The 23,019-nt window shown below is 43.8% G+C and overlaps 2 protein-coding genes across 15 annotated transcripts in view; one reads left to right on the top strand and one right to left on the bottom strand.

Moving 5' to 3' along the window:
* Positions 1-9,025, bottom strand: part of LOC100154821 (spermatogenesis-associated protein 31D4) — a 191,497-nt gene extending 182,472 nt beyond the window's left edge. For 3 of the 6 annotated variants that reach the window (XM_085019057.1, XM_005660180.4, XM_085019053.1), the window contains exon 1: positions 8,793-9,025. The gene's annotated coding sequence lies outside the window, so the exon portion shown is untranslated. Of the gene's footprint in view, positions 1-8,263; positions 8,402-8,792 lie in introns of those variants that run through there. The other 3 variants (XM_085019072.1, XM_085019065.1, XM_085019105.1) reach the window with 3 other exon arrangements.
* A 249-nt stretch (positions 9,026-9,274) lies between these two features.
* The window catches only part of TLE1 (TLE family member 1, transcriptional corepressor), a 92,490-nt gene continuing 78,745 nt past the window's right edge, over positions 9,275-23,019 (top strand). For 5 of the 9 annotated variants that reach the window (XM_021065298.2, XM_005660179.4, XM_003480540.5 and 2 more), the window contains exons 1-4: positions 9,275-10,589; positions 11,354-11,454; positions 12,908-12,971; positions 13,084-13,128. In XM_021065298.2, the coding sequence (XP_020920957.1) occupies positions 10,566-10,589; positions 11,354-11,454; positions 12,908-12,971; positions 13,084-13,128 (234 nt within the window). In that variant the 5' untranslated portion in view covers positions 9,275-10,565. Of the gene's footprint in view, positions 10,590-11,353; positions 12,351-12,907; positions 12,972-13,083; positions 13,129-23,019 lie in introns of those variants that run through there. The other 4 variants (XM_085019180.1, XM_085019157.1, XM_085019160.1 and 1 more) reach the window with 2 other exon arrangements.

Below are 23,019 nucleotides of genomic sequence, written 5' to 3'. Positions count from 1 at the left end.
AACCCACAACCTCATAGTTCCTAGTCGGATTTGTTAATCACTGAGCCATGACAGGAACTCCCCCAAACCATTATTAATCACAAAACTCTATACACCCTCCTGCTTTTTTTTTGTCTTTTTAGGGCCGTGCCTATGGCAGATGGACGTTCCCAGGCTTGGGCTGAATCAGAGCTGCAGCTGCGTGCCTACACCACAGCCACAGCAACGTCAGATCCTTAACCCACTGAGCGAGGCCAGGGATCAAACCCATTTCCTCATGGATACTAGTTGGGTTCATAATTGCTGAGCCACAATGAGCCCTTATCTTTAAAACTTTAAAACTTTTATCACTTGTGAAGTTGTAAATAGGATGGTTGCTCTGCTGTCCTAGTCCTAGATGAAACGAAGACTTGCCGTCTCTGGCACTTCCCTGCTTCAGCTGGTTACTGAACCCATCTTTTTTTGCTGACCGGCAGTTAGGAGTGTGAATCAGGTGTGCCCGAAAGCACACAACTGAAGGTGGCTGCACTTTTCTGCTGGTGGACACAGTTCTAGAGCCCTGAGGCAGCTCTGTCTGCAGGAAAATAAATTCTTAAAGTATCAACCTCACCTCAAAAGTACTGAGAAAGCCCACCAAGCTTGTGAGTAAAATACACATATTTTTTCCATCAGTAGATCAATAAGAGGTATGAGGGGAGGTGAGAAATAGCATTCTTTTTTTTTTGGTCTTTTTGCCTTTTCTTGAGCCGCTCCCGTGGCATATGGAGGTTCCCAGGCTAGGGGTCTAATCAGAGCTGTAGCCACCAGGCTATGCCAGAGCCACAGCAACGCATGATCCGAGCCGTGTCCGAGACCCACACCACAGCTCACGGCAACGCTGGATCCTTAACCCACTGATCAAGGCCAGGGATGGAACCCGAAACCTCATGGTTCCTAGTCGGATTCGTTAACCACTTCGCCATGAAGGGAACTCCAGAAATAGCATTCTTAAGGGGAACTAGTACTCATTGTGGCCAGCAGCTACTAGTGAGCTCTCTGGAGTGTTAGGGCTCAAAACCCAGCTCTCCTACAAGTGACTGGGAAAGGACTAGGTCTCTAGTTTCTGGTCAGTAAAATTGGGCTGGTAATAGTACTTGCTAACAGAAATGCCTTGACGGTCAAATGAGGTAATATAAACTTAGAATAGTCCCTGACCTGTAGTAAGTGCTCAATAAACAAACAATGGAAGGCACACATTCAGTACATGAATAGGATGAGAACTCACTGTACAACTGGTGATGACCCAAAGAAGGAATCTTACTGACTTAAAAAAATTAATGGGTAACATACAGGCAACTCAAAATTTATCATCTTAACCATTTTTTTGGCCACACCCACAGCATATAGAAGTCGAAGCCAGGTATCAAACCAGCATCCTCATGGATACTAGTTGGGTTTGTTATCCCTGAGCCACAATGGGAACTCCCAAGATTTGGTGATTGACTATTTTCTTTCTGATAGAATTCTTAAAGATTATACTCCATTTACAATTATTACTAAGTATTGGCTATATTCCCATGTTGTACAATACATTCTTGTAGCCTATCTTACACCTAATAAATAGATTGTACTTCCCACTCCACCATCCCCATCTTGACCCCCCTACCCCAACTGGTAACCACTAGTTTGTTCTCTACATCTATAAGTCTGCTTCTTTTTTATCATATTCATTAGTTTGTTGTATTTTTTTAGAGTCTACATATAACTGATTATCATACAGTATTTATCTTTCTCTGTCTGATGCATTTCATTGAGTATAAAGTCCTCCAAGGCCATCCATGTTGTTGCAAAGGGCAAAATGTCATTCTTTTTTATGAAGGCCCATTGACTTTTTAACCCGTCAATTTTTTTTTCACGTTTTCAGAAATTAAAGACATAAATATGATACCTCCTCTCTCCAGCAAAGGCAAATAACTTCTGGAAACACTTCCTGCAGTTACCTAGAGATACCTGTCTCCATAGAAATGCTAATTAGAAAACCAGTTTTCTTAAGAAAGGTATTGGGGCAGGCTGTTTACATGAATCAACATTTCTCTAATACTTGTCAGTGTTTTGTAACACTTTTTCAAGTGCCAATTGTAGCTTGCCAGTTCTTCTGAAGTGTGGAGACTGCCAATGGAGGAAACCAGAAGGATAACTCTATCCTCGTGGGGCTTTTCCTGTCATGGTAAATCAGTTATTTTTATCGTTTTCATTTTACATAAGCATTGCTTATGTGGATGAAGATTGGAAATAATGGACACTGTGTAAAAAGTCCTCGTTTTCTGGTACTTTCATATTTGCCTTGCTTTAAGGCACTCAAGTTTTTTTTACTGGAAGTTGTGGATTTAATCTGTTCACACTCAACCTGGAATCTGCTTACCACTGCCATAGAAAATTTTCCTTTAATAAACATAATGGTGATAGGAAAAACAAAAATCATTCTAAACAGGCACGATTAAAGGAAAAAAAATTGATGGATGGGGCATTCCCAGTGTCAACATTCAGATTATACCTTGTCACTTTTCACAACTTTTTGGAAAACTATGTATTTATTAACACATCATATATATGTGCCTCTGTGATTCTAGATGAGGATAACATCAGCGTCCAAGGTTTAGGGTTATTTTCTTTTCAAGATTAATATTTAAAGCTTAGAACACAGAGCAATAATCTTTTTCAGTATCATATTTCAAAATATTACGGAAATTTCCAACTCAAACTCACAATTTATAAATTTCACTGCTGGGTTTAAGTGATGAAAAGATCAGCAGAGCAACTATTTATAAAGGGAATTAAGAAACTGAAATAAAATGTATTTGCTACTACCTTATTCCTAATATGTAAGCAATTTTCTTCTTTATTTTATAGTATATTTTCTGGTGATTCGGAGCTTGATGGCCCACAAAATGGTGCATTAGAGGATTGCTAATGTAATACCCTAATTTATTTAAAGATTTCCACTTTACGTTAATTGATAACTTAGGGACATTTAAGACTGCAGAAAAAACAAAAACAAAAATAAAATAGCACTCAGAGTTCCCATCGTGGCTCACTGGTTAATGAATCTGACTAGGAACCATGAGGTTGCAGGTTCCATCCCTGGCCTTGCTCAGTGGGTTAAGGATCCGGCGTTGCTATGAGCTGTGGTGTAGGTCACAGATGAGGCTTGGATCCTGAGTTGCTGTGGCTCTGGCGTAGGCCAGTGGCTACAGCTCTGATTAGACCCCTAGCCTGGGAATCTCCATATGCTGAGGGAGAGGCCTAAGAAATGGCAAAAAAAAAAAAAAAGACAAAAAAAAATAAATAAATAAAATAGCACTAATAATAAAAGAGCTAAGAGATCCAGAGAAAAACACTGGGTAATACTTTGGATATTGGCTACTTCTCCATGACCAGTAAAAAAAAGTTGCACCTTTTTTTTTTTTTTCGTACTTTTTAAAACTAGGAACATCACAAGCCAATCTTTTAACTATAAAGGGAATTTCCATTTAACATATGAAGAAAATGCTGTAGACAGTGAATGTAAAATGGTTTTCCCACTTTTTATCATGAAAAATTTCAAACAAACAGAAAAATTGAAAGGATAGTAAAATTAGTAGCTACAGACTCTACCCCTAAATTCAACTGCTGACTTTATCAGATTTGCTTTCTCTTTCTCCACACACACTTTTCTTTGCAGCTGTAGACATCATTTGAAGTTGCATGTATCACCATGCACCTTCTCAGAACATCTTCTGACACAACAATTCCCACATTAAAAAAAATTAATCATAACTCCTTATTGCCCAATATTCACTCCACACTAAAACCGCCCAAGAATGTCTTTCTTAGCTGCTGAGTTTCTGTTTTTTTCAACTAGGAGCCAATAAAGGTTCCCATATTGCATTCATATATCTTTGTGTTTAGGGAATAGTCCTTCCCCCATTTTTTTTTTTTTTTTTTTAAGAGCCCATGCTAGTGGTCTTGTGGAATGTCCCAACATTCTGCTACCTCGCTTGACTTGTTCACCTAGGTCTAGACATAGCACTCTAGAAACCTTGGAGGTATCTGGAATATTCTCTGGATTTCTAGCCCCTTTCTTATCTTCAGAGCTCACCTGCCTTCCACCTTAAGGAACACCAAGAGATCAGAGATTAGCTGAACTCAGCTTTAACCCTTCAAAAAAAGTTTTTAGCTTCAGGAAGAGTTACTTCAAGAATACTGCCAAAGCAAAGGCTTTTAAGGTCAGAGAAAAGGTGCTCCAGTTCAAGGTAGATTTCCCAGCAAGTCCAAGGCCTGCAGCAAACTGGGTCACTGCAGAGAGCTTTCAGGGGCCAAGGTCTGCTCTTGTTATGCGAATATGTAGGAAGGAGCATCAAAGGTGCTTCCTTTAACTACTTTTTTCTTTTGTCTACCAAATGTCCTTCTGCTTCTGTTGGGCCTAAAATGCTAAACTGATAGAAAAAAAAAAAAAAAAAAAAAGGTATTATCCCAACTTTTACCAGCCTACACTAACAAATTAACACATGTGCCATACATGGGCAGGAGATTAAACAGGCCGAGAAGAGGCAGTGACATGTAGAAGAGCATTTGTATCTGCACTTCTAGGATGGCTTATAAACACAGGCTATTTTGGACCTATACCTCTCCAGAAATGCAGACTTAAATAAACAAAAGTTTGCCCTGGCTGAGGTGGGGTTCTTCTGCAGGCCAAGTGTTCTTAAAAAATGTGACTGGCTAGTTAAGAAGTTTATCTGCCTGGTGCCTCAAATTCTCCAACAGTTTATTTGAATTCTGTGTGAATAGCTAATCTCCTACAAGTTTGGGGGGCTTTAACAAGGTAAACAAATGGGTGGGCTGTGAAGGTAAACACTGCATTTCCTCTCAGTCTCATCCTCACCTCCAAAATCCTGCTCCTTCACTCCTTTCACTAGCCCCAGCCTTCCCTTTCCTAAGCTTGGTCTCTTGTACCCTGGAAAAGTACTGAAATTGCAAAGGAGACATTTTTAATTATAAGTACTACAGTAATGAATTCAAGTACACTCGTTTATCATAAAGGGCTTTCCCATCTGTCTCTAAAGTATACTTTAAAAGGCTGTGTATTTGATAACATTAGCACCAAGCATCTTCCACATGTTAATGTTCAGCATTTTAGATGTTCGCTTCCCCCACCCCACAAAGACTGCATAGTGGTGGTTCCAGAAAGAGCACATTTATCTCTGTGTTTGGGAGTGCCTGTGTGGTCTCCTCCTAATTTATTTGTACTCCACTCCTCAGGGATAGCATCGCAATCCCCCTAGGCAGAAAGAGATTAGGGAACTGGGCTGTCTGCTTCTCCCCACCCTGACAAAGAGGGAAAACAACTTCCCCAAGTCCCACAAGTTCTCTGGCCACTGTACAAATTGTTCTTGAGCGTGGAGGTTTTCCAAAAGCCCTAATTAGCAACTCACAGCAAACATTTCTTTGCATTAGCTAATGATCCGGCTACACTTGTAAGCAAACAGAACCAACATATCTAATCAATGCTGAAAAACCAACCAAATGCCTATTAAACATCTGGATGTAATTTTCTAGTTACAACAAAATGAAAACATATGCAGGTTTCTTTGATCTGCGTCTTAACAAAGAAATTGTTGATAAAAAAGCATACTGGTCAGTCAACGTGTCATTTTCATAAAGTCTGCTCGTTTCTCTTCACATGCTCCCAGTTTAATTTAGTTGGTTTCCTGCAATCTCTAATTTTACCATATTGTGTGAAACCGCAAGAGAGTCTTTGGATGTGATTTTATTTGAGGTTTTACTGCTGCATGGATCTGCTACTGATTTTTTTTTCTTTCTCTGTCCTCCCCCAACCCCCACCCCATGCCATCCTGCCCTTTTCTTTGGTAAAGTGGTGAGGGAAGAAAGCAACGCTGGGAAGATTCCTCTGGATCCTTCATTCTTAAGAAAACCTCCAGTTTAAAAAAAAATTCAAATGATGAAATGTATAACTAATAGCTGAAAGGAATAGAAAATGACAAAAGGGATCTTTTAAAAAAACGTGCATTATTTCAAATAAAAAAGCAATAGATTTAAAAGATGCATAACTTCTATGACCAGCATTCATATTTTTCTCTTATACTAGCAGATACATATAGTTTTTGTCACTACTTATACTATTCGCGAGTTGAAAACTTGATAACTCAGCAACAAATGAATGGAAATATACGCATTATGTGCGTCAATGAGAAAATAAACAATCTGGCAATCTTTCTGTTTCTTTTGTAGAGGATAAAGAAGGAACTTTTTTTTCAGAGACAATTTCCTAGGGAAGCAGAGTACTTAATATTACTTCACGTAAAAACATCAACACATGAATATGTTAAAGGTAAGGAAGATTATGGTTAACAGACTTTAAATAGAAGACCAAAATTACAGATTTCATGAGTAGGACTATTTTCCTTTAAACAGGCTGTAGGCAATCTGCACATATATTATTTATTTAAAACATAAGATTAAAGCTACTTGATTGTTTAAACACCATCATTTGTAATGCAGTTTGATGAGAGTTTTGTAGTATAATTATTACAGCATGACAATCACAGAGAAAACATGACCTTGAAGAGGGGCCCAGCCTCCTCTCTCAAGGAGGATGCACTGTAAGAGAAAGAAACCATTGAAAAACCAACCATCTTCATGTACAAAATTAAAGGCCTTCCAATTTTCAAATCATTGCTCTTTCTTTTCTCCAGATACTATATCATAAGGTAATCAGAAGACCTGGAGTGTCAGACTCTAATGGAAAAGAAACACTTGTTAAAAGAGAATTTCTAATTTTTACCCATGGCAAACTAGGAAATATGGTGAGTAGACATGTTTGCTATGAACAGTTATGTTAGAGAACATTTAAAGGTAATGTGTTAGAACTGATTTTTGAAGAGGATGGGAGAGCGGAGAAAAAGAGAAGCAGCAACCCTTTTGCTCCAGTTTTAACTTCTCTATTTAAACTTAACTACCAGCTTGTGCTAGTAAATCAAAGTAAAGTGTGGATAAGCCAGGGAGAAGTCTTAGTTGCCCTAGCTGTCCCAGCATGCACAGGTCTATGTGTGGCACTTGCTATACAATCCTGGAGCTGATTATGGGATGAACCAACAATAGACTGGTAGAAGCCAGCCAATAACTAGATGATTTCAAGAGGCGCAGGCAGCCAAAGGACAAAGCTTAATTGCCCATAGCCATATAATTCAAAAATTCTTGTATATGGAGAAAACCTGTCTTGTCATCACCAAATTTAACCAAAAAAGGGGCAGCGCTTCCTTCCTATTGATTTTCCAAGTTAGAAAAATGAATAATAGGAACCACTCTCCAACCTCACTTAATGAGAACATGGCAAAGCCACAATGCTGAACTTGTTGGAGAATTACTATGACCTTATACAGACTGCCTAAAATCGCTCCTTTAATTTTTCATTTATAATTGATATTTGAGATTGATCCAATTATAGACAAATCAATATTAAACATTTTTAAGAACTCCACCATTGAAATGTATTGTCTAAAATGATTCTTTTAATATTTCCAGAAAAAGATCTCCGTAAAAGCAAATCTCAAAATAGAACGTTATTTCTGATTAATAAATGCCTTTCCATAACTCTCTTGAAGGTAAAATAATGGGAACATTGGGGCAATTAACACCAAAAAATTCAGTACGTTCCAACCTAAGATAAATGCTTGTCAAAGATGTGTCTTTCTTATGGAAGAATTCACCACCATTTGGCTAAAACGGCATTATTCACTTACCAATCACGTGGAAATAACTCAAATAAATGCAGCAATATATAAGATTTTCTGCTATGTGGTGTATTTGCTATGTGGTGTATTTAGAAAAACAGATCCAAACTGGAGATTTATACATTTTGCCTTGTCTATTTAAATTTTTGGAATCCCTTTTAAGTCAAGTTCCACCTCATAAGAATTTTAGCCAGGTCATTTATCCAAAGCTTCCCAATCAATGCCTTACACAGCTCAGCCGGCCAGAGGGGCGGGGGTGGGGGTACCATCCGAACTATGGAGGTGGGGTGGGCAGGACAGGTTTTTCAGGTCTAGATGCTGTTTATCCCACACACTCTCTCTCTTTGTTTCTACTAATTGGAAACAGACTCGTGGTCATGTTGCTGAGAAGCCCCTAGAAGTCTGAGCAGCTCTCTATCTCCCAACACAGCGAAATCTGGACTTTTAACAGAAGAACCGAAATTTCGCGCCGCGGGCAAAATATCGCATCTGAGACTACGACGCGCGTGCCTTACCCTGGGTTCCTTCCCGCCAAATCAAGGCAGCCCGATCTTTTTGCAAGGTGGTTTGAAATTTTCTAATAAAAACCAACTCCTACCACCTTGGGTGCAAAGGGGGCGTGGGCATTAAAAGCCTAGTCTTATGCGGCTGCTGTATGTACGCCAGCCAATGAGTTGCTCATGTACGCATTTTCCACCAAGTGCACAGTCTACTTCTCCTGCATCCGCCAAAAGGCAGCTCGAGGAAAAACAATCCTCAGAGAAATTTTTGAATGTGACCTCACTTTCAATAGTAGCATCAAACAGGGGACAAGCACCGAAAGATTCCTTTGGCTCGAACTACCAAAAAGCACCCCTTCTCCCTCATAAGAACCTACGGGGTTAGTCTCTGAGTTTCACTGAGATCTAAAGATTTTCATTAAAGGGAAAAGTGACAAGTGGGCAGCATTTTTGCAAATTCGAGCCCCCAGCTTCGACCGCTGCACGTTGGCCTGTCCCTCCCGCTTGCGCGCTCCCGCGCGTTCCCTTGCTTGCCCCACGTTACTTTGACTGACAGCCCGGCCCCGCCGCTCTCCTTCTCTCCGACCTTCCCATCCCCGGTGCCAATCTTCGCGTCTCGCCGCTTTCCATTGGCTGGTTTCGGCGTCCCGCGGCTCCTTCAGGAACAGTTCCTCGCCGAGCCCGGGAGGACGCGGCTGGCGGAGGGGAGGTGGGGGTGGATGGGAGGAGAGACGGGGGAGACGGCGGAGAGGGAAGCAAGCGGGGCGGGAGAGAAAGGAGGGAGAAGGGGAGACCGCCCGTCCGGTGCCGCGCTGCCATAGGCTCTGGGGAGGTGTCGCGTCACCACCCCACGTTGGGTCTGGCGCATGCGATTGGCTGACACGGGCCTTCCCGCTCCCCCCTCTCCACTCGCCGGGCCCACGTACCCCGCCAGCTCCTCGCTCTCGCCCCCGCCCGCGCAGGGCTGGGCGGGGCCGGCGCTGGTTAGCTCCGGAGTGTGAAACCGCGTGTTAATGTAACCGGCGCGAGAGGCGCGGGCGGCGGCGGCGGCGGCGGCGGCGGCGGCGGGAGCGGCGGCGGCTGCAGGAGCAGCAGCGGCGGCGGGCACCCTCTGCCCCGCGTCCCTGAGGCAGCCGACTGCGCTACCCCCACCCTCGCACGGCCGGGCGGCTCCCTCGCCACCAGCCCGGACCTTCGCTGGCCCTTGGCGATTACTCCGGACTCGCCCACGGAGTTTGCCTGCCGGGGAAGGAGGCCAAGCGTCGGAGCGCACTCTTGCGCTTTTCCCTACCATCGAGTGGATGTCGTTCCCCGGGTCGTGAGAGAACTTTGGAGCGGGCTGGAGCGCCCTTTGCGGAGAGGTAGACGAAGAGAAGGAAAGAAAGAGGGCTGACGGAGAGGATCGGAAGAAGGGGTCCGGAGTGGCCGGGCGGGCCGTGTGCGGCGAGTGTGCACGGGCCGTGTTGCTCGGATGCGCCCAGGGGTCGAGGAGCAGCGGAAGGCTGCGGGACTACTCTCCGCCGAGTAGTCCCGTCGGGCCAAGAGGGTTTGTACAACCGCGGAAAACAGCAAGAGCGGCCCGCACGGGGCGTGCCGAGACGCCTCCCGGCGCGCCCTCCACACTTTGCCCACCTCGTCGTCATCCCGCGCTCCTCCGCTCGGGTTAAGCCTGCGGAGCGCCGGACACGGAGCCTCCGCCGGGGCCCGGACCTCGCCCCTCGCCGCCTCCAGGGACCCTGCGAGCGCCCGGTCTTGGGCGCCTCCCGGACCTGCAGGGGTCGGCTGTGAACGTCGTCACATTTGTTTTGTGGGGTTAGCGGGGGCGCTTGCCACCTGCACCTCCCCGGCTGCTGGCGCCGCGGGGAAAACCCGGCTAGGAGGCGGACCGGGAGAAGAACGGTGGAGAGCAACCCGCCTGGATTTGTTTGCCCGGGACGGGTGCGGCACACGCGGATCGCTGAGGGGAGCGCAGCGAGTCACCGCGCCCCCACCTCCTCGTCCCGGCGGCCCAGGCTCGCGATTTGGAGTGCGGCCCCGGGCGCCGGCGGCGCCCCGCAGGTTCTAGGTGCAGCGGGGCCCGGGGTGCCCTGTGATGTGGCCCTGAAGGTGGGAGCCCGCACCGGCGGGAACAGGAGCTGCTGGGCGCCGAGTGGCCTCTGCGCCCAGCGGAGCGCGCCTGCGTGCGTGGCCAGCGCGCCCCCCGCACTTCCCGCTACTGCCCGGCTTCTCAGCTTAATTTTCCTCGGCGGGATTAAAGTTGGAAATTGAGCGGAGAATTGAGTTGCCCGGGAACGGAGCCGCGGCCGCCGCCAGAGCGATGTTCCCACAGAGCCGGCACCCGGTGAGGCGCGGCTGGCTGGCTGAGTGGGGGACAGGGGGTGAGGGGTGGTAGGCGCTCTTGCTGTGTGGTAAGGAGATGGGTGGGTGCTGCATTCTGGCCGAACCCCTGGCTTGGGAGGTCGAGGGCCCTCCTCTCCTGGGTTGGGGAGTGGGCTGAAACTCTAAATTTCCCCGTTTGCTCTGTGCCCCCTCCTACTTGAGGTCTAGACTGGGCGGGTGGGGGCGCCCGGAGAGACTGGGGTTTCTTTCCAGCAGACACATCCTCCCCCTTCCCAGAGGCGAGTAGGGCGCCCCCACCTTTGTTTCTCGTCTTGCCTATTTACATGTCAATGCGGCCCCCTTTCCAGCAATGCTGGAGGTGGCCCCGGCGGCTCTGGGAACGGGAAGAGTTGTTTCTCTTCTCTGGTCCCTGGGGTCATTATCGCCCCCGTGAAGGAGGGGCCGGCGGCGACAGCGACAGTCTGGCCCAGTTCTCGGCCGCCCGCCAGGGAGCCCCTATCCCTTCAACCAGGTGACCCTTTCGCACTTAACGCGATTCGTCCTGGAGGCTAGAAGAGGCTCCAAGCCATTTTAGAAGCATCGGATCTGGGGAGGTCCACCTTCCCCCTCCCCATAGTGAAGGGCAAACTCGAGTCCGTAGCTCCGGTTTCTTCCACTTCTAACTTCATTTTTTGTTTATGTCCCACCCACTCTTTCGTCCTCTGACTTACTTCTTTATCCCTCCGCCCGCATCCCCGGTCCCTCGGTCCCCCTGGTCGTCTCTAGACGCCGCACCAGGCTGCAGGCCAGCCCTTCAAGTTCACTATCCCGGAGTCCCTGGACCGGATTAAAGAGGAGTTTCAGTTCCTGCAGGCTCAGTATCACAGGTGCGTGTCCGTCCGTGCCCGGTGAGTGGTCGCCCCGGCAGCGCCCTGCCCCTGGTCGCCCATCCCAGTGTCGGCGGTGGCTGTACTTAGTACTTGCGTCCAGGCGGTGGCGTGTGGAGTCGCAGTTAAGACCTGTCATTCACATTACCCACTTTCCTGGCTGTTCCTGGGCCGCCTCTTCTCTTGTCTCCTCCTCCTCCCATTGTTTCCCTTTTGCCCGTTTGCTGCTGTTCCAGGGAGCCTTTTTTCGTGTATTTAGGAGTTGCATGAGAACTGTCAATATTTGCACTTCATTTATTTATTTTGCAACAGGCTGAGCTGAAATCTTGGTTCAATCGATGCCCCAGCTCTGGAGTGCAGGTTCAGGGAGGCAGAGCCGGTGTTGAAATCGCTGTTTGCCATACTAGAATTGGGTTCTTTGAGACAAAGTCCGTTATGGAAAGGTAGCTGCTTTTAGCTGTTCCTATCATTAGTGAGGGTGTGGATATGTGTAGGGTAAAGCTCACCTGCTTTGGCCTCATTGTGGGTTGCATTGGGTAGCACAAGGGATTTGAGTCCCATTTATGTCCATCTCAGCTTTAGTCTCTTTATCTAATGAAGAGACCTGCTTCAGAAAATTTATAAATGAAAACTATTTGTGAGGCACTCTGTCCATAGTGGACTTTGCAGAAATGTTAGTTTCTTCCTTTGTTTCTATGAAGTCTTAGGTGATTAGAGCTAAGAAATGACTGTGTAATGACAGGTTTTATGTTTGCTGTGCTTGAGCAAAAGCACACAGATACTTGGGTGTGAATTTTCTTATTTTGTCAGGGGCTTTCTGATTATTGACATTTTGTCTACTTGAAGATAATAATCTCTAGAGCTTGACGCATACCTGCCCACACCATGTTTATCAGGTAGGGAGGACTTCATCCCACTTAATTGCGTAGTTACGTGGCCTATTTGGTCAGGGAGTTAAAAACAAAGGTTTTAAAAGGAAACAACAATTGTAGAAGTAACTTTGCAGGTACAATTTTCAAACTTTGAGACTTTTTGAGTTGGCACAGATAGTACAGCCTGTGCCTTCAACTGGAGGTTGTACAAAGGCTAGGTTTTGGTGGAATCCAGGGCAGCAAACTTTGATTCCGGGAAGGAAATAGGAGTGAACTGATGACCACGAGGAGAAATCAGTCTTCTGTGTAGATCTGAGGTTTTGACAGATTTTTTTCATTCTTGGCGTCAGACCAGGTCTGCACCTAGAAGAAAAAGAATAGTTGCTTAGTGGATACCCTGAACTGTTTACTGGATTCATTTTCCCTATTAAATGCAAGGACAAAGCTTTTGGGTGTTTACCTAGATAGTTTATGGCTTTTCCAAATTGGTCTGTGTTTTTACTTGAAGTGCAAATATGTGAGGCAGATGTTAAAACAAGTGACATAATGTTTACATTAAGTTGCCTGTTTTGTTTTTGTAGCCTTAAATTGGAATGTGAGAAACTGGCAAGTGAAAAGACAGAAATGCAGAGGCACTACGTGATGGTAGGTATCAAAGATTAAGCTTTTTCCTTTGCATGTAATATTAACAAATATGTGTTCTGAGCATTGCAAAACACGAGTTAATGAAATGCTTGGTTCTTTTTCCTTTTTACAGTATTATGAAATGTCATATGGATTAAACATAGAAATGCATAAACAGGTAAGCTTTAGTTAAATCTCAAGTTGAAATGATAAATAAGTCATGATTTTATAGTACTGGCTTTGACTTCAGCAGTGGGGGGATTTGTATGCCGCTATTCAGCCTTGGTTTCCCTTCCTGCGAATTGGTGGTGGTATTCTGCAGCAGGAGTTGCTTCTTAATAGTTGTAGAATGTTTAAGTTACTAGATGAGAGGTGCTTTGGAAGTGTAAACTAGCCTGTTTATAGGCACATAGGAATTGAGGCTCTGCTTGACTTTTCTGTGTGGATACACTGTTCTCTTGAAAGATTTCGGTATCCTGTAGAGTTCTGAAGTTCAGAATAACTAATGTTTTTGTGCTGATTTGGAAAGAAGTGTAGACCTGTAGGGGAAAGAAGGGTCTTCCGGAGTTTCTTTATTCAGGTTATGCAGGTAAATGATTTACCTGGGGGTTCTCTCTATGCTTTGGGGCTACAAAAAGCGACACTCAGGATTAGTGGCTTATTAGCAAACATCATTTTGAAAAATGTCTCAGTTGATACAGGTTTAGAGGGGAAAAAAGCATCCTTTTATGACCACAGCATATGTTAGGAGTCTCTCCAGTCCTGGTGGTTTTAAAAGCATGAAAAGATTAGTGACTGGAAAGCTCGAGCTATGACTATGAGTTTGCAAGTTCCCATAAAATTCACACTTATGGCTACTATAATGGTGTATAAAAAGAGTATTGAGCTGGAACAAGGCACTAAGGACCTCATAAGAGAAGAAAAGCTAAATGATTGCTCAGCCCAAAGGACCCTCGATTGAGTAGTCATTGTCTGCCAAAGAAAGCATTAATGGCAGGGTGTAAGTATTCTGGAGATATGCTGACATTCACTTTTTCATCAAGACTCCGGTACAATAAGTCTTTTAGAAATCGATTGCCTCTTAAAAAATTATCATCAGATGAAGTTGCACAGTTGGACACATTTCAAAGTGCAACAATACAATTCTTACTTGATGTATATGTGCTATTTCATCTCAAACCCTTGTTTCATTAAATTAAAGAGCATGGCTGACCGGCTGGGGCACAGTGGAGAAATTGATTAGTTCAGCCTTCAGATCTTCCTCATATTCAAAGACTTTCATTAAGCAAGTGTGTTTCAGAGTTGAATTCTGCTTTTGTAACTCTGGGCTCTTTGATTTTTAATTCATCATAGATTTTGCAATGTTATCGTGTACATTAGATCTGTTCTCAGATATATGTTTGGAAGAAGATAGTTATGTTCGGGACCTTTCATTAACGGTATAATTGGGTCTTTAAAAGTGCTGATTTTATTCTGATTTGCAAAGTTGGTAGCCTAGTTTATGTTGGGTTTGTGCTTTTGTTTCTGAGAGCTTAAAGGGCTAGTGCCTGATTGAGGCAATTGTAACTTGTTGATAGTAATTGAGCTAGAAGATCTGTGGTCATTTAAAAGAATTATGCAAGTAAAATTGGTTGAAGAGTTCTGACCTGCCACTTCTTAAAAAGTTACCCTAAAGGCACTTATTTTTCTTTTTTTGCTAACACATATTCTGGAAGCATAAGAGGAGATTGAGTTTTCTCTTACACTCACAAGCTCAAAGGGTTTAATAACCTCACGACGCCATACAAGGGAGCCCCACCTCTGTGATGTTGTGGGCTGGTGCTGGATTTATTGGGGTAACTACGGAGAGGTGTGAAATTCTTCTGGGTTCCTGTAGGTTACTTGGTGGAGTGACCTCTTCTTTATCGCACAGGAAGAAGGAAGAAGGGGTGAGGAGGGTCAGGAACCCCATGGTGTGAAAATAGTTTTCTAATGAGTTTCTGTACTCCACTGGGCATTTGTGGGTATATATTGTCTGTCCATGAGCCACTGTGCATTAATAATATGCTGTGTATAATTGGCTCAGTAATTTGAAAAATGTGAAAAGCTGAGAGACGTAGGGTTCTTCGTAGTAGAATATTAAGCCCCCTGAAATTTAGTTTATATTGTAAATGCTGACAGACCCTTAACTAGAGTGGTGTGCAGAGCGGTGCTGTAATTCAGTTTAAAGTGGCCTTACATTTGAAAAACATCCTTCTGAATGTCACACATTAATAATAAGTTCTGAGGAGGCATTTGGTGCAGCTAGTAATCATAATTCTTATTAAAACTGGTGACGTCTGGCCCCCAGGGTGTAGCCAGGCTCAAATTGATGCTTTTTGCCGCCTGATCACCAGCATGGCCTAAGTGCTCATTATATTGTAGAGAGGGCCTTTGCAGCTCTCATTAGATTTGACAGGAATTCTCTCTAGGGGGAAACTGGGCATTAGTGAGACTCCTGACAGGCTGAAATTAGTCCTGCTTTATGGCTTATAACCAAATGCTAGCAAGGCATCATCAGGGGACACAAAAAATTGTCATTTCTGACAACATCTTTGTTACTGCAAAAAAAAAAAAAAAAAAAAAAAAGCAGTGATGGGGAAACTTTAATGTTGTTAAGATTTGTCTCTAATGTGACGACCCGCTCTACTCCCCACCTTTCAGCGGCTTTGTCGGAGTGAGTTTGAGAGATTTCAGTGTCAAATCTCACCACTGACTTTTCCGGCTGGAAGTTTTAAAGTGGAAGTGCGTCCACATCAAGAATGGTATAATTGTGGTTTCCTTACTTGGTTTGGTGCCCACAGTCCGTGTTTATGTTGTGTCAACACTTCCTGATAAGCCTTCCTCTTACTTTCTCTGCTCCCATTTGTGGCTGGTTACCCAAAAGTCAACGAAATCAGGATGGTAATGGATGTTGAAATCTTTCATTATAGGATGGAGACAATTTTTTTTTCTTCGAATCTTTTTTAGAATCCTGTCTGTCCTCCTCTTTCTAGGTAGGTCTTGTGAACTCTTGATTTCTCTGTACAGAGAACAGAGACTTGTATTGAAAGACAGCAATTCTGATACCACATTACCTACATGAAAATAGCAGGTTCATGTGAGTCTAATTTTTGAGGCCTGTGCCTAGTGTGCTTGTCAGTGTGATATTTAAAGTTTTTGTTTCTGTCACATGGTGTGGTGCACCTCGTTTGATATTTTGGGGAACAAGCTGCACTGTAAATACATATGTAAGCCTTATTTATCTCACTTGTATACCTTTTCAGCGTGCTGATAAGGCCATGACGTAAGTTGTCGTCGGTGGCATGAATTTGTACAGCACTTAACAGTTGACAAAAGCGATTTGCCTCATCCTGTGGAGTAGATGGGCTAGGTGTTTTGCTTTGGGCACGTGCTCAGAATCTGGGACTTGTCAGGGCCAAGCATCTATTGAAGCTTGAAGCTGGATCACCTGGTCCCCAGTCCAGAGCTTTTTCCCTGACTCTACCCACCCTGCTGTCATTGGAAAATAAGGCCAGTGGTGGATTCACCGTTGGACCTGTGCTTAGCAGACCCAAGTCTGCCTCAGTGACTTCCCTCCTGTTCTTGTTCTTTGTCTAGTTTGACCAGCTTCACCACCTGCAAGGTGCATGTTCTAAGAATTAGGAAAATCAGCAGTACTGATTGGTCTGTGGGACCAGCCATGGGTAGACAGTTGTAACCAACCAAGCTATACTCTCTGCAGGTTAAAATATGCCTAGGAATCAAAGACAATCTGAAATGTGTTGTCAGGACTCCTGGTTGAGACTCAGCAATGCAGTAAGTTTGATCAGTTACTTTGTTTCTCCGTGCTGTATTAGAGCAGAGAGTTACTGCTTACTGCTCTCCAGAGCAGTGGAGAATTTAAAAATAAATGAAAGGACTAGCTCTGGAAGGAAAGTATTCTGCAATCCTGATTGTAGGGTGGGGAAGGAGAGGAGAAAGAAAAAAGTAGATGAGAGCTGAACCTTTCCAAACTCTGTGTGATATTTCAGCGAGCACCCTGTCTCAGACCATATAAATTCTGCAGTGAAACTGCTTTCACAGTTTTGATGTGTGCTTTAAAAGTTTATCTTTAGAGAAATAAATTGTTGTTTAGTAGTGTTTAAAAGTGTTAAGGTGGAACTGTTAGGAATTCACCTGTGGGTTAGTTCCTTAGATTTGACTTCCTAGTTGTCTGTTTTACCTTTCTTCCTGTTTTTAACCATGTGTGTTTTAAGTCAGCATCTCAGAATGGCAACTGACCAGCTGGAGTATAGGCACTTAGCTTTAAGCTCCACCTTGTAATACAAAGAAAGTAGCTGTCATCAAGGTTGGAGTAGCCCCCCACTTTATTTCATTAGCCAGGCCTGTCCTTTACAAGTAGGAGTTGAGAGATAAAGCTCTCTGTGTGTTTAGAGCCTAGATTCCAAGATGCAAGATTAGCCTCTGTTTTTCATTGACAAGCAGGGAGGATGCCTCACTCCTTAACCAGCACCCTCCTGACCCCTTTCATAGCTAGATTAGTTGTGGGTTTCCATCCTGGGCCTTGACTAGGGTGAATTGAATAAAGCACTTATCTTGGGCACGGAATTTAAGGGAGGTGTCAAAAAACTTGCCACTCAAAATATACAGTTTTTTTTTTCTTGGCCACTCCCACGGCATGTGGAAGTTCCCAGGCCGGGAACCAAACCCTTGACACAGCAGCAGCCTAGCCCACTATGGTGACAACGCCAGACCCTTAACCAGCTGCATCACAAAAGAATGCCAATAAAGAGTAATTTTAAAATTCAAAATTAGGAGTTCCCATTGTGCAGCAGAAATGAATCAGTTGTATCGGTGAGGATTCGGGTTCGATCCCTGGCCTCCAACAGTGGGTAGGGGATCCAGTGTTGCCATGGGCTGTGGTGTAGGTCGAAGATTCACCTTGGATCCTGAGTTGTTGTGGCTTAGGCTGGCAGCTACAGCTCTGATTCAACCCCTAGCCTGGGGACCTCCGTGTGCCTTGGGTGTGGCCCTAAAAAGCAAAAAAAAAAAAAAAAGCAAAACATCAAAATTAAATCCCCCAAATCCACATGGAACAAAATATCAACATTTATGTAGTGGCAGGGTTGGGAATAGGGTTAAGGGAGACTAGAGAGACAGTGTGGGGTCGGAGAGCCTCCCTCCCTTCCCCTTTCTTCAGGGAGGGGGATGTCCCATGGGAGCTCTGGTGATCTGTAGGACCAACCTTGGGGTGAGGTGGTTGGTTGAGGTTACTTATTGAGAGACTTCGGTGAGTTGCTAACAAGTGGCCTGGCCCTGATTATGTAGTCTGTGAGGAGGGTTAGACTAGGCAGGCCCTAAAGTAGGGCCTTTCACCAGAGGGCACTCATCCCTTGGAAGGCATCCCAGCCAGGCCTTGGAACTCAGCACTTTGTGTGTGTCAGTTGCAAAGAGTGTCCAGAGGGCTTAAGATGTTCCTCCAAATAGTGTTTATTAAGAAACACAGAAAGGAAAAATCTGTTCTTCTAGCAAATATTCAAATAAGTCATTTTGTGTGTTAGTGACACTAAAGGTATATTCAGGAGTTCCTGTCGTGGCTCAGCGGTTAACGAATCCGGCTAAGAACCCTGAGGTTGCGGGTTTGATCTCTGGCCTTGCTCAGTGGGTTAAGGATTCAGTGTGGCCGTGAGCTGTGGTGTAGGTTGCTGACACGGCTCGGATCCAGAGTTGCTGTGGCTCTGGCATAGGCCAGCGGCTATGGCTCCAATTCCACCCCTAGCCTGGGAACCTCCATATGCCGAGGAAGCGGCCCAAGAAATGGCAAAAGACAGACCAAAATAAAAAATAAAAAAAATAAAGGTATATTCAGTTACTGGCTCCTGGCACCATTTTAAGTTTCCCTAGATCCGAGTCTCTACCTCTTCTATTATTAAACTTTTGTGGTCTCCAGAAGTGGGTTATATTGGAGGAAACCGAGAAACTGACTGGGCTGTCTTTAATGCTTGATTGACTCAGTGGTGTCCGTGTCTCCTGCCACCCTTCCGTTCCCGGATGCTTACTGTTGCTTCAGATTGTTAAAAACTGGAATTCTCAGAACTAGGACCTTTCATGGAAAGTGTTTGGTGTGATGGTTTTTAATTAAACTTTAGGTAGCTGTTTTAGGAGGTTGGCTTATTTGGCAAGATTAGACATTTATAGCTTCAAAATAGTGCTCATTAATGAGATCAGTGAATTCTGTAGGAAGAAATGTGCCGTAGGATTGTTCCAGGAATAATGGCTTGATGCCTGAAGTAGAGACTCTGTGTGTGTGTGTGTGTGTGTGTGTGTGTGTGTGTGTGTGTGTGTAGGTGTAGGAATGGGCTCTCAGTATAGGAGAGATTTCTAATATTTTTTTCTGAGGCATGGTTTGGTCTAAAAAATGGAAAAAAGTTACACTGACATTTTAGCATAGATTAAGATATTCATGTATTGCCATTCCCTTGGTTAAAAAGAAAAAATGAGAGTTCCCGTCATGGCACATCAAAAACGAATCCGACTAGGAAGCATGAGGTTGCGGGTGTTCAATCCCCGGCCTCTATCAATGGCTTAAGGATCTGGTGTTGCTGTGAGCTGTGGTGTAGGTCACAGACTCAGCTTGAGTCCTGCATTGCCATGGCTGTGGTTGTGGCGTAGGCCAGCAGCTGTAGCTCTGATTTGACCCCTAGCCTGGGAACCTCCACATGCTGTGCATGCAGCCCTAAAAAAAAAGCAAAATAAATAAATTAAAACTAAAATTGAAAAAAAGAAAAATTATTTCTAAAATGATTTGCAAAACCACGATGATTATGGAATTGCTCTAGTTTATAGATCACCTGGTCACCATAACAATTTTTCTGAAACTCCAAGAGTTTGACACAAAGTTTTATCAAATACCCTGTGATTTCATTATTTTATTATTTAAAATGATTCATTTTGTATTTCATTATTTCATTATATGCAATAACATTTTATATTTCATTATTTTATTTTATAAAATAATTTATTTTATATTTCACTATTTTACATTTCAATTTTTAGTAATTACTGAGTTTTTAATTCTGTTTGCCTGCTTTGAGGCAGCATAAAATCATAACTGTGAAACATTGCTTACCCCCTTCCCTTACATGTTTTCAAATTAGGTATAACCAACACTTTTTTTTTTTTGGTTTTTCTAGTAGTATCATTGGCTACATAGCCATTCTTTGACTATAAAATTTGTTAGCCAGAAAAGGGTAGGATGAAGGGTTTTTTTAGGTATAAGGACACACTAGAAGAATTCTGTTCATTGAATTAATTTTTTTCACTTGCCAAATGGAGAAGAACTGCTTTTCAGGGTGAAAGTACTGCTCTTCAGGGTGGTGGGTGTACACAGCTGTGAACGCTGGAAGGGGTGGTGTAGTATGTCCAGTGTACTAGTAGATACTCATTAGATAGGCATTATTCACTGGATAAAGTGGAATCAGTTGTTTTTGAGAATGTAAGTAAATTTGAACTTGCATGTCCCCATCATGCAATTTGTTACATGGCTGAAATACGTGTGGCTCTAGACCAGGTTTGATATCAGCGCCATTCCTGATCTAACTAGATTATTAGTCTGCAGTGTTTTGTGCAGCTTGTCAAGAAGAAGTTTCAAAACATATCACCAGATATGTTTACTTATGAATTTATGAGTTCTATAAATGTATTACTATACTGATAGATTGTGTACATATATAATAAATGGACTTTTTTAGTGGAGGGGTTAAATGAAAGTCCTCATGTTCTCACTGCTCCTCATAGTTTGTTTACCGCTGAGCCACGAAGGAAACTCCTAGTCTACATTTTAAACACTCTTGGAAAGCTGGCCCTGGAATGGAAGGGAGTGCATGCAGAATTCTTTAGGGGCCTGGGTCTTGTGGCCTCTTTTTTTTTTTTTTTTTTTTTTGTCTTTTTGCTATTTCTTGGGCCGCTCCCGCGGCATATGGAGGTTCCCAGGCTAGGGGTCTAATCGGAGCTGTAGCCACCGGCCTACGCCAGAGCCACAGCAACGCGGGATCCGAGCCGCGTCTGCGACCTACACCACAGCTCACGGCAACGCTGGATCGTTAACCCACTGAGCAAGGGCAGGGACCGAACCCGCAACCTCATGGTTCCTAGTCGGATTCGTTAACCACTGCGCCACGACGGGAACTCCGTGGCCTCTTAATTATGCCTGTTTTTTATGGTTGTGACTTCCCACTCTAGTAGTTGCCTCTTTGCCCATCACTCACAGCCTCTGTCTGTTGCTGATTACTGTCCATGCCAGTCTTTCTTGGCCACCTCCATCCTCTTCCCTCCAGGTCCTTTAATCCAGCCAAATGGACTAAAGTTCTCTTTTTTGTACCTAAAAGATGTTTTGTGTTTTTTCTGTTTACTTAAAAGTCCAGGCTTTTTTGTCAAACTTCACATGGCCTTTTTCACTATCCTTCAAGGTCTAGTTCGAGTACCAACACTGTCTGTTTACATGAAGGCCTTCCGTGTCAGCTCCAGTAGGGGGCTGTCACATGGCTTATTTTTGCTCTAAGTTTTGTAGTAATGTTTTTTCATGTGGCTTTCCCCATTTCTTCAGCAGGGTTGCAGTTTGCTTGAGGCTTGAGTTTGAGATTTGCCACTTTGCTTCCCAGTGAGTTCGAGTAGGCACTTGTTAAGTAGTGTTTAAGGTGCTCCTTAGGTAGAGTGGTGATTGTAAATGTTTGGGATCCTGAACCCATATGAAAATCAGCTGAAAGCTGCTTGGCCAAAAACCAAACATATTTTTATACCTAAGATTGCTTTGCCCAACAATTTTGGTTGTGTGTGGACATCTTAAGATCTTCCAGCAAGTCCATGGCATCCAGATTAAAAACCTAAATCTAGAGTACCAGTATGGATCCTTATGCCAAAGTTAAGAATGAAATCTATTTGATTTCACTAGGTGTTATATAGGATTATGGTTTTAATTTTATCTGATTGCTTTTGCTCTGTTGTTTTTCTTTTGGAAAAGTGATTTATCCACTGAGGCTTTTGTTTTTTGGTTTGTTTGTTTGTTTTTTGCTTTTTAGGGCCGCACCTGGTGGCATGTGGAGATTCCCAGGCTAGGGGTTGAAGCGGAGCTACAGCTGCCCACCTAGCCACAACCACAGCAATGCAGGATCCGAGCTGAGTCTGCAGCCAACACTGCAGCTCATGGCAACGCCAGATCCTTAACCTGCTGGGCAAGGCCAGGGATCGAACTTGCAATCTCATGGTTACTAGTCAGAATCATTTCTGCTGTGCCACAGTGAGAACTCCCACTCCTCAATGGGGAGTTTAATTTTAGTAATAGATTTGGGTTTGTAATAGAAGAGAAAGAGAGAAAAAGCAGAAGTAGCATGTTGCCGAGGCCTGGGTTTCCTTATGAATTAAGGAGGTACATGCATCACTGCCCAGGAAGCACTGCTTATCTCCTAAGGATGACCACAGCCACTAATAATGTTGTAGATAAGTTCTCCAAAGGCACTGACCTTGACTTAGTCAGTTTCTTAATAATGCTGATTATACACATTAATTATTTACTTCTAGTCTTTACAGAGTCCCTTCCCCCACAATGTATTATTATGAAGAATTTCAAATATACAGAAAAGGAGAAAGAAATGTACAGTGAACACCTTGTCTTATACCTACCTCTTTGATACCAGGAATCTGTAAAGTAACATATTGTAATATCTGCCTGTCACATATCTTGCACAGAGCTTTTGCCCTCCCCCTTCCCCAAAAGATAAAGAAATAATTCAAGCCTTTCTTTTAGCAACCCAACCCATTTTAGACTGATGCACACGAAAGGGGGAGTTTCTCCAGGGACATTTCAAGAATCCCATCCGAACAGGTGTTTTTTTTTTTTTTTTTTTTTTAATAGCATTTGCCTCCTAGACTTGCCCTTTGTGTTTTTGGTGTGGTTGTACTAAGTGATCCACCATTACATGGTGTTAGGCTGCTTGCTTTTTCAGCTGTCACCTTAAAGCAGAGGTTTAGACTTAGAAAAGCCAGATGCCCCTTCCTTCCCAAGCCCTCCTAC

Source organism: Sus scrofa, chromosome 1, assembly GCF_054392235.1.
Source record: "Sus scrofa isolate SSC_HxYL_T2T_F1_AM1 chromosome 1, Sscrofa_HxYL_maternal_Yorkshire_Landrace_v2.0, whole genome shotgun sequence".
Taxonomy (NCBI): domain Eukaryota; kingdom Metazoa; phylum Chordata; class Mammalia; order Artiodactyla; family Suidae; genus Sus; species Sus scrofa.
The sequence above is the reverse complement of the archived record's forward strand: the minus strand, read 5'-3'. Positions and strand labels throughout refer to the sequence as shown.